The sequence below is a fragment of the Budorcas taxicolor genome, chromosome 18 (assembly GCF_023091745.1).
Source record: "Budorcas taxicolor isolate Tak-1 chromosome 18, Takin1.1, whole genome shotgun sequence".
NCBI lineage: Eukaryota > Metazoa > Chordata > Mammalia > Artiodactyla > Bovidae > Budorcas > Budorcas taxicolor.
Window position 1 is genome coordinate 63,723,829 of NC_068927.1, and position 11,172 is coordinate 63,735,000.

An 11,172-nucleotide genomic window follows, 5' to 3' on the forward strand; every position below is an offset into this window, starting at 1 on the left:
TCATTTTGGCTAGGGTTAGCTTGTGGGTTTACCCAAACTGTGACAACTGTAAGACAAGTGCATAGTTGAGGAAAGAGGCATGGATGGAAGCGGTAAATAAAATAATGGGCAAGCCATGTGCAGACTGAAACGAGTGTTGAGTTCTGACTTAAAGCCTGCCAGCAGATGCAGCTTAATTGTTACCTGCTACTCTCTGACAGGGTTTCGATATGAGTCAGCAAGCAATTGATTTATTATGGTATCCATGCAGTCAAGCCTCTCTACTAATGATAAACTGTATTTACAGCTGCTCCCCAGAGCTAGGATCACCACCTCCACTCCACCTCAGATGATCAGCCATTAGATTCTCATAAGTAGCATGCAACCTAGATCCCTCACAAGCACGGCTCACAGTAGTATTTCTGTTCCTATGAGAATCTAATGCTGCTGCTAATCTGACAGGAGGTGGAGCTCAGGCAGCAGTTTGAGTGGTGGGGAGCTGCTGTAAATACAGGCAATGCTTTGCTCACTGGCCTGCCACTCACCTCCTGTTGTGAACCCCAATTCCAAACAGGCTGGTACTGATCTATGGCCGGGAGTATGGGGACTCCTGTCCTAAATGATTAAAGTTACAGGCTTATGGGAAAAACAAATGGGTTTCTTTAGGAAAGAAAGACAGGTTGAGACAACAAACAGGAGATGAAAAACCTTGTAATAATGTTGGTCTTTGCAGATGTCAGTAGTCTTTCCCCTTTCTTCAGGCTATGAAACTCCAGGAGAAAGGAATTATTGTCATCGGTTTACTCACCTTTATCCTCTTAGGAGGGGCCCTTCCCCAGGCAGGGAGTTTCTTACAGCCTGATTTCCCAAAATTTTCTGCTTTCAGTCAGATAAAGAAAGTTAAGAGAAGGCTTCTTTCTGTATTTATTGCACCTCAGATATTTTCCTTTAAAATACTCTTCCCACCAACTCTAGGGATTTGAGTGGGTCCCCACACAGCCAACTAAAACTTTTCAGAATAGGTTAAGTCTTCCCTGGTGGCTCAGACAGTAGAGAATCCACCTACAATGCCAGAGACCCAGGTTCAACCCCTGGATGGAGACGATCCCGTGAAGCAGGAAAGAGCGACCCACTCCAGTATTCTTGACTGGAGAATCCCATGGGTGGAGGAGCCTGGTGGGCTACAGTCTACAGGGTCATGAAGAGTCAGAATGACTAACACTAACTCACTTCATTTCATCTTGTGTGCTTGGTTTTTCAAAAGCTAATGAGCCAATTAGTACATTTTGATCCCATGTTACTGGTTTGTGCCCACTAATTTTGCATTTGGGTCATTTGATACACATCATAATTTTGTCAACCCTTCACCAGTGGCCCCTTCACTGCACGACCCCTCTTCCCATTCCTGGGTTTTTCTTTCCTTGGGAAAAGAAGTGCTCTTTATTTCTAACATCCAGTTTCCCTTCCCTGTCTTCATGATCAGCTCTCCCAGCAAACAGAGAACCTTGAAGAAGAGGACCAAGTCACACTCCCCTTTATCTTCCTTCTTCCATTCTTTAGTACAAGGCTGGATGCAGGCACCATGCTTGTTAAATGCTTTCATTGCTTGAATTAACACCAGAGATTTTAAGCTCCCCTTCTCCTGGCACCCAGCAGGGCTTAGTGATTCCCCACACTGGAGCGTCTCAGGCCACAGGCAGACTGCGCAAAGTCAAGTAGAAACACTGGAAGGGAGGAGGGTTGTGAGTGGGGTCCCTGGTTTTACAACCCCTAGTTTTCAGGGGGTTTTTGATGGTTCTTCTTGTTCTTTTTTTATTATTATTTTATTGAAGAATAATTGCTTTACAGAATTTTACTATTTTCTGCCAAACCTCAATATGAATCAGCCATCAGTTCAGTTCAGTTCAGTCACTCAGTTGTGTCCGATTCTTTGCGACCCCATGAATCACAGCACACCAGGCCTCCCTGTCCATCACCATCTCCCGGAGTTCACTCAGACTCACGTCCGTCGAGTCAGTGATGCCATCCAGCCATCTCATCCTCTGTTGTCCTCTTCTCCTCCTGCCCCCAATCCCTCCCAGCATCAGACTCTTTTCCAATGAGTCAACTCTCCGCATGAGGTGGCCAAAGTACTGGAGCTTCAGCTTCAGCATCATTCCTTCCAAAGAAATCCCAGGGCTGATCTCCTTCAGAATGGACTGGTTGGATCTCCTTGCAGTCCAAGGGACTCTCAAGAGTCTTCTCCAACACCACAGTTCAAAAGCATCAATTCTTTGGCGCTCAGCCTTCTTCACAGCCCAACTCTCACATCCATACATGACCACAGGAAAAACCATAGCCTTGACTAGACGGACCTTAGTCGGCGAACAGGCAAATTTGGCCTTGGAATGCGGAATGAAGCAGGGCAAAGGCTAATAGAGTTTTGCCAAGAAAATGCACTGGTCATAGCAAACACCCTTTTCCAACAACCCAAGAGAAGACTCTACACATGGACATCACCAGATGGTCAACACTGAAATCAGATTGATTATATTCTTTGCAGCCAAAGATGGAGAAGCTCTATACAGTCAACAAAAACAAGCTGACTGTAGCTCAGATCATGAACTCCTTATTACCAAATTCAGACTCAAATTGAATCAGCCATAGGTATACATATATCCCCTCCCTCTTGACCTTCCCTCCCATCTCCCTCCCCATCTCACCCCTTTAGGTTGACACAGAGCCCCTGTTTGAGTTTCCTGAGCCATACAGCAAATTCCCGTTGACTATCTATTTTACATATGATAATGTAAGTTTCCATCTTACTCTCTCCATACATCTCACCCTCTCGTCCCCTCTCCCCATGTCCATAAGTCTATTCTCTATGTCTGATTTTCCACTGCTGCCCTGTAAATAAATTCTTCAGTACCGTTTTTCTAGATTCCATATATATGTGTTAGAATATGGTATTTATCTTTCTCTTTCTGACTCACTTCATTCTGTATGATAGGTTCTAGGTTCATCCACCTCATGAGAACTGACTCAAATGCGTTCCTTTTTGTGGCTGAGTAATATTCCATTGTGTATATGTACCACAACTTCTTTATCCGTTCACCTGTGGATGGGCATCTAGGTTGCCTCCATGTTCTAGATATTGTAAATTGTGCTGCAATGAACAATGGGATACAAGTATCTTTTTCAACCCTGGTTTCTTCAGGGTATATGCCTAGCAGTGGGATTGCTGGTTCATATGGTGGTTTTATTCCTAGTTTTTTAAGGAATCTCCACACCGTCTTCTACAGTAGCTGTATCAACTTACATTCCCACCAACAGTGCAAGAGCATTCCCTTTTCTCCACGACAGAGTTCTTGATGATCAAATAAATTTGTGTTCATGGAAACAATCAATTTTAAAAATCTACTGTAGAAATAGAAAAAAAGTTTTATTTGAGCCAAACTGAGCACTACAGCGAGGCAGACAGCCTCTCCGAGAGCTCTGAGGAACTGCTCTGCTGAAGCGTGGTTTCCAGCACAGTCTTATGCCTCACGCAAACAAAGCTCACACATCAACACGACAGGGTGCATTCCCTCAAGGTTTCAAAAGAGACAGACTTAGCACATAGACATCGAGACAGCAGGACCCTGGTATCTGGGAAGGGAACATTATCTCCAAGGGAGTGTTAACATGGACACCATGAGAAGGGAGTTACCCATCCTTATCTTCAAAACAGACATCCTTTACCTCATTGGTTAAAGCAGATGAGCTGTGAGTTAGACAGGCTGTCTTAGTTCACACAAAGTTCAAGATGAACCATGTATAAGCCAAAATGACTTCCCCATACCTCAATATGTGAACATTTTCTCTGTCACAAGCAGGTAAAAGTCTTCGAATCGTGTTATCTGGCAATTCTACTTCTGAGGATATACCTGGAAGAATTGAAAGCATACTCTGGCAGAGATATTTGTACACCCATGTTCACAGCAGAATTATTCATAATAACCAAAGCCTGAGAGCAACTCAAGTGCCCATTGACCAAGAAATAGTTAAGCCAATGTGGTATGTATAAATAACAGAGTATTATTCAGCATTACTATAGGAGGGAATTCCAACATATGCTACAACATGGATGAAACTTGTGGACATTTTGCTAAGTGAAATAAGCCTGGCAAGAAATGACAAGTATTGAGTGTTTCCATTTGAATGAAGTACCTAAAGGGTTCAGACCCATAGAGACAGAAAGTAGAATGGTGATTGCCAAGAACTGTAGAGGAGAAAGGGAGAATCGTTGAATGAGTACAGAGTTGAAGTTTTGCAAGATGAAAAAGTTCTGGAGTTTGGTTGTACAAAATATGAATGTGCCTAACATTACTGAACTGGACAATTACTGAACTGGTTAATTTTGTAAATTTTATAGCAATAGAAAAACCTCTCAGAACCTCCCCCGAGAGTAACCACAGAAGAGTCAGTGCTGATAGCTACACTGCAGATGCTCCCCACCCACTCAGCCCATCTCCACCCCAACAACCCAGGGGTGAGGACCGTCTTCTGTGCTCAGGACTCCCCACTTTGGTTCTTGGAGATGTCTCAGCTCCAGCCCTGCACAGCTTAACCTCAGCCTCCCTGACTGACCCAGTGCTCCAGGCTCTGCTCCAAGGATCCAGTAAGTCTCGGGTCAGCCTCTTCTGTGGGAGACTGGGTGCTGAGTTCACATCCTCCCACAGAGACCTTTGCAACCCCAGAGTGTGGGGGGTCAGCCCGGCTCCTGACTGAGGGTGGAGAGACCCATTTTCCAGATGAAAGCAGGAGCTGGGAGCGCTTGTATTTGTGAGAGAAGAGGTTGGAGTGGGAGAGATTGGATCATATCTGGAGGTTGAGACTCATTTTAGACCAGCGTTCAAACAATATTGAAGATTCCCCTTATACAGGGTTTATGGCATGTGGACCATTGATGTCAGTCTCCTGTATATTGCTGGCCTCTGTATCTGCAGGCTCCTCCCCTCTGGATGTGGGGACAATGTAAGGAACTCAAGAATCCTCAGATTTTGATAAACACAGAGATGATTGTATGGGGATTTATATTAAATTATCATGAGGTTTACTACAACCAGCAACTCTGTGAAGCTGGCTCTATTGTTTATCATTGGCAACAATTTTTTTAATAGTGGTAAAGTACACAATGACATAAAATTTGCCATCTTAAGCACTTTCAAGTGTCCAATTCTGTAATGCGGGACATTTTGATATGACATCTTTTGCTCCCCTCAATCCTCTTTCACTTCCAGTAAATTTAAAAGACATTAGTGATTTTATCCATGTTTGTAGAAACCAAAGCTCAGAGATCAGAACTTACTTGATGTGTTATTTTGCCTCCTGCTTCCTATAACTCCATTACTCCAAGGAATTATACTTTCATGGCCAAGGAGAGATAGATATTATTGATGGCTTTGTGGCTTGTTTTCTCTGCAGACTGCAACCTCCTCAACTGTGTCTAGGATGCTGCGCCAGTATGTTGGCCAATTTGGTGAAAAGGTGGTCCGCAGGCGTCCACTGGAGCTCAGGGCGGAGAGACCCAGAGCTTATCTTAACACCCTTGACCTGGTGGCCTTGGGGGTGGGCAGCACACTGGGAGCTGGCGTGTACATCCTGACTGGTGAATTGGCCAAAGTGAGAGCTGGACCAGCGACTGTCATCTGCTTCCTGGTGGCCGCCCTGTCCTGTGTGATGTCTAGTCTCTGCTTTGCTGAGTTTGGGGCCCGGGTACCACGCTCTGGTACTGCGTATCTGTACATCTACGTCACTGTGGGACAATTGTGTGCCTTCATCATTGGCTGGAACCTCATCCTGTCCTATGTCATTGGTGAGATGGTGGGGAGGGGGAAGGTGTGTAGCTTAAATATCAAGAGATAGGAGGTGGGGTTTAGGTCTTCACTCATTCATGAGAACTTTATTATTGACCTTGTGGGGTGAAATGGATAATAGTAGCAGGAAAACTCTAAAATGCCATTCTACTGAGCTCTGTCTTGTTTTTCTTAAATGATGGACCGGGAACCCAGAGGAGAGAGAACTATAGGGAGTGGGTCAGAAGGGGGGCGTGTCCAACAGCCTCATCCCTTTATTGTATTGAAGTCTTTGCTCAGCTGTTGGATTCATGAGATTTTCCTTTAGATCTGGATTTAAAATTTCAACCCTCACCTTCCAGCCCTTCTGGCCCCAAATTTCTGTTACATTTTTCCATGTAACACTGAACTCCTAGAATATTAATTAGTTGACTAATTTTGTGAATCATCTGGATCTGCCCTCCCCAACCCATGAAAAAAGACTCTTTGAGATTAAGTATTTTGCTTGGAGTCCCCTCCCCTCAAAATATATCCCGTATTAGAAATCGATTTATGTTTGTCAATGAACATTCCTTCTTCTGTTGCTGCAGCCACCTCCTCTGTGGCCAGGGCCTGGAGCTATGTCTTTGACAACCTAATTGGGAACCACATCTCTCAGATGTTACAGGAAACTTTCTCTCTGCAAATGCCCTACTTCTTGGCCAGGTATCCAGATTTTTTTGCCCTGGGCCTGGTACTGCTGTTAACAGGTGAGAAGGAGTCCATGATAGGATGTGGAGAGTGAGGTACTGAGGGGAAGCTGGGGTGGGAAAGCATTGGGATTGAAGAATGGTGTGGGATTAGGACTGAAAAGAAGCATCTGGGATATGAGAAACAGGAAGGCAAGACACAGACCATTCTTTCCCATTCTTGGTACTATTGACAATTTGGACTGGGTTATTCATAGATTTAGAGGTGTGCATTTCAGATTTTTTAAATAATCTTTGTTGGATATTTAGTAGCATCTCTGGGAAAATTAGAATATCTCCAGACGTTGCCACACATCACATGGTGGACAAATCACCCCAGCTGAGAATCATTTACTTAGACCATAAGTTTCTTCTCTGTACTGATACCAAAGATGTGATTGTTGGGTTTTTTTCTAATAAAAATATCTATTAAATTTTTATTTATTTACTTGGCTGCAATGGGAATTAGTTGTGGCACACAGACTCTCTATTTGTGGCACACAGGCTCCAAAGTGCATGGGCTCAGTAGTTGAGTCTCGAAGGCTTGGCTGCTTTCAGGCATGCGGGATATTAGTTTCTTGACAAGGGATCAAACCCGCAGATTGCATTGCAAAGCAAATTCTTAAACACTAGGCCACAAGAGAAGTCCTCAAATATGTGTTTTTAATTGACAGGAAATTAAAATAACATAAAATAAAACATTTTCTTATTTTCCCCAGCTTTATTGAGATGCCAATACAACACGGTATAAATTTAAGATGTACATGAGATGATTTGGTAGAAGTTAATATTAGGAGAGGGTTGCCACAGTCAGAAATTGACCATCTGCAAGTGTACAATTCAGTGGGACTTAGTACATTCATAATATTGTGTAACCGTCATCTCCATCTGGTTCCAAACATTTTCACCACCCCTAAAGGACACCTTGTACCCACTGAGCTGTCACTGTCCATTGGTCCATCACCACCAGTGCCCTAACTCCCAGATACCACTAATCTGCTTTCTGTATCTATGGACTTAGTATTTTATATGCTTCATATTCCATCTTTCCTGCAGGACTGCAGGTTTTGGGAACTCGTGAGTCTGCCCTGGTTAATAAAGTGTTCACAGGCATCAACATTTTGGTCCTCAGCTTCATCATCGTCTCTGGCTTCATTAAGGGAGACCTGCACAACTGGAAGCTCACAGAACAGGACTACGCATTGAACACATCTGCATCCAGTGACACCTCGAGGTTAGGAGGGTTCTCGTGGTCATAGTAACGCTTGTGGGAGTGCCGATATGGGAATATGGTGGAGACTAGAGATAAATGGGCTGATGGATCCAGGTGACAGGGGTTCTGGGGCCTAGGACTTGTGGTACTAAATGGAGGAGTCCAGTAGAGATGGCTGAACTCACCTCACCCACCCTCTCCTTCCTTCCTTCTTTCACTAGCTTGGGTCCTCTGGGTTCTGGAGGGTTTGTACCCTTTGATTATGAAGGGATTCTCCACGGAGCAGCTACATGTTTCTACGCATTTCTTGGCTTTGATTCCATTGCCACTAGAGGTAACATGGTCATTGTGTGTCTCATCAGGGATGTGGGCAGAGTTTGGGCTGCCCTTGGGTATAACGGTCGGTAGAAGGTTAGACTATGTTTGGACGTCAAGAGGGAATTTGATTCTGTGATTTCACCTCAGTGTGTTTTCCTGACCCAGAACTTCCACTCTCCCTGCAGGGGAAGAAGCTCTAAATCCTGATCGATCCATCCCCTTGGGCATCATGATCACGCTCTTCATCTGTTTTTTGGTGTATTTTGGTGTCTCGGCATCACTCACCCTCATGGTGCCCTACTACCTGATTCACCCTGACAGCCCCTTTCCGCAGGCTTTTCTCCACGTTGGCTGGGATGCTGCCAGATATGTCGTAATTGTTGGCACCCTCTGTGCTCTTACATCCAGGTCAGTATCTTGGTTTTCTTCCCATCTACTGTCAGATGCTCCAGTATCCCAGCCCTTGGGATTGAGAGACAAGAGGGAAGGACACCTTGCCCCATGTAGACTATGGAGCAGATGCCCTTGTCTCTCCTGCTTCTTCACGTCCTCACACGTGCCCCCATTTCCTCTCCCAGCCTCTTGGGTATTACATTCACCATGCCTCGGCTGATCTGTGCAATGGCAGAGGACGGGCTCCTTTTCCGGAGACTTGCCTGGATCCATGATCGCACAGGCACCCCCATCATGGCCATCGTGGCTTCTGGGAGCCTTGCAGGTGAATAAACAAAACCCACTCCATCTTTGGTCAACATCCTTATCTTGCATAGGTCCAGTGGTTTCTCACTCTCTCCCCCACCTTGTTCCTGCCCTCATTCTAGGGATCATGGCATTACTTTTTGAGTTCAGAGATCTTGTGGACCTTGTGTCAATCGGGACCCTGCTTGTTTACTCCCTAGTGGCTCTTTCTGGTCTTGTCCTCAGGTGAGACTCCACTACATCTTAACTGGGGCCCATGGACTCATGGGGATTGATGGGGAGGTAATCTTCTGCCTTCATGCTGTCTTCTAAATGTCCTGCTCTGCTTAATGCAAGACTGATGTAGAATAGGCTGTGTGATGTTGGCTGAATAGGGGCTGCTGTTAATATTGCTTTAACACCTCTAATTAAGGTACCAGCAAGATCAGAATTTAAGCAAGCAGGAGAAAACAGAGGAGAAAATGGAGATGAAGCCTGATATTGAAGGAAGTCCTTTGGAATCTGTACCTGAAGAAGAAACCTCAAACATTCTGAAGAATCTGTGTGACCCTATCAACACCATCCCCACCAGGAAATCTGGCCAGATTGTCTACGGATGTGCCTTCCTGCTTGGTGAGCAGTGGAACTTCTCTTTGGTTATACTCTGAAACTGACAAGATAGAGTGGGATTCTGTGTCTTTGTCAGCTGAGGAGGAATCTTGGAGATATGATGGCTCTTCCTGATGTGAGCAGCCTGGGGAGCGGTGTGACCCCAGGTCCTGACATCTTTGTCTTCTGGGTCCAGCCTGTCCTCCTCCACCTTGACCCTTGCAGTTCTCCTGCTGACCATCCTGAGCCTGGTTCTGGCCCGGTGGCCCAGCCAGGTGTTCTCTGGAGACCCCGTGCTCACAACAGTGGCTGTGCTGCTGCTGCTGCTCATCACTGGGGTCACGGTCATCATCTGGAGGCAGCCCCAGAGCCCTACTCACCTTTATTTTAAGGTAAGTGACCTTACGTGCCCAACTATCCACCTCGAGTGAATGAAGTCTTCATGCTTCATGGCCTAAACATCATTTGCTGGACCAGGGAAGAAGCGAAATTACTAAAACAAACAGACCCTTCCCTGATCCACACTCAGTGCTTTACATATACAATCTCAGTAGGCGCTGAATGCACAGCCTGAGCAGGACTGGAGTCTCCCCACAACTGTGGGGTAGGGTTTCCCTTTCAGATGTCTGTAGTGTGTTCAGGGATGACCTGACTCTGCCCACAGGTGCCTGCTCTGCCTGTCCTCCCACTGGTGAGCATCTTTCTGAACATTTATCTGATGGTGCAGATGACCTCTGGGGCCTGGGCCCAGTTTGGCATCTGGATGGTGATTGGTAAGTGACTTTCTGGGATAAAGAGTCCACTTGACTGATTGAACCCAAATTGAACTCCCCCAAACTGTCTTGGCCACGATAGGAGCACTGTTGGGCACTTGTAAGTGGGGAGAGCACCTACTTTTCCTTCTCATTGTCTCATTTCCCTCCTAGGATTTGCCATATACTTTGGATATGGGATCCGACACAGCCTGGAGGAGAACAATGAGCCACAGCCACCAGCCTCCACCTCCCAGACTCTTGATCAAAACATATCAGGTCATGAATCATCTTAGCCATAGGAAACAGATGCTGTGTGGAATCCCTCCATGCACTGGAGGATCTGCAAGTTCAAGGGACACTGAGTCTCTATGGCCTGTGAAGGTGAAATGCATTTGCTGCTGTGTATTTATTGCTAGTGGACAAAATGACTTGAATGTTTTACAATTTTTAAGCAAGCTTTTAAAATCATAATATACATCTAGAAAAGTGCATGCTTTCTTAGTAAGCAACAAGATGAATTTTCACAAAGTATACCAGTATAACCAGCAACTAGAGGAGGAAATAAAATATTAACCTTCACATAAGAAGCGTGTTCCTATGCCTAATTTCAGCAAAAACACAGAGATTGAAACTTGGAAAGGAAATACCAGCAGCTTACACATTTTGTCAAGAGTTACACTTTATGTCTTAAGATACAAATAGGTTGGAAGTAAAAGCAAGGGAACAGATATATTGTGCAAACAGTAATACTAGGAAGCCAAGGTAGCTATCTTAATACCAAACAAAGTAGACTTTAAGAAAAAGAGAATAATTACTTATAAATTAGATCATTTCTGATAAAAGGAAATGGTCATTTGTATCTCTTTCCCCAACTTTATTGAGTTATAGTGTAGTGTGGTGGTTTAGTTGCTAAGTTGCACTAGACTTATGCGACCTCATGGACTGTAGCCCACCAGGCTTCTCTGTTCACAGGGATTCTTCAAAGCAATAATACTGGAGTGGGTTGCCATTTCCACCTTCAAGGAATCATCCTGCCCCAAGGATCGAACTCATGTCTCCTGCATTGCAGGTGGATT

The 11,172-nt window shown here is 44.9% G+C and overlaps 1 protein-coding gene across 1 annotated transcript; it reads left to right on the forward strand.

Moving 5' to 3' along the window:
* The first annotated feature begins 5,451 nt into the window (after positions 1 to 5,451).
* Positions 5,452 to 10,358, forward strand: LOC128062926 (cationic amino acid transporter 3-like). The gene is given in 12 exon segments (XM_052655401.1): positions 5,452 to 5,815; positions 6,386 to 6,544; positions 7,580 to 7,757; positions 7,958 to 8,070; positions 8,240 to 8,462; positions 8,633 to 8,772; positions 8,876 to 8,978; positions 9,166 to 9,365; positions 9,567 to 9,733; positions 10,006 to 10,114; positions 10,268 to 10,329; positions 10,332 to 10,358. Coding segments are annotated over 12 exon segments (1,845 nt in total).
* The last annotated feature ends 814 nt before the right edge of the window (positions 10,359 to 11,172 follow it).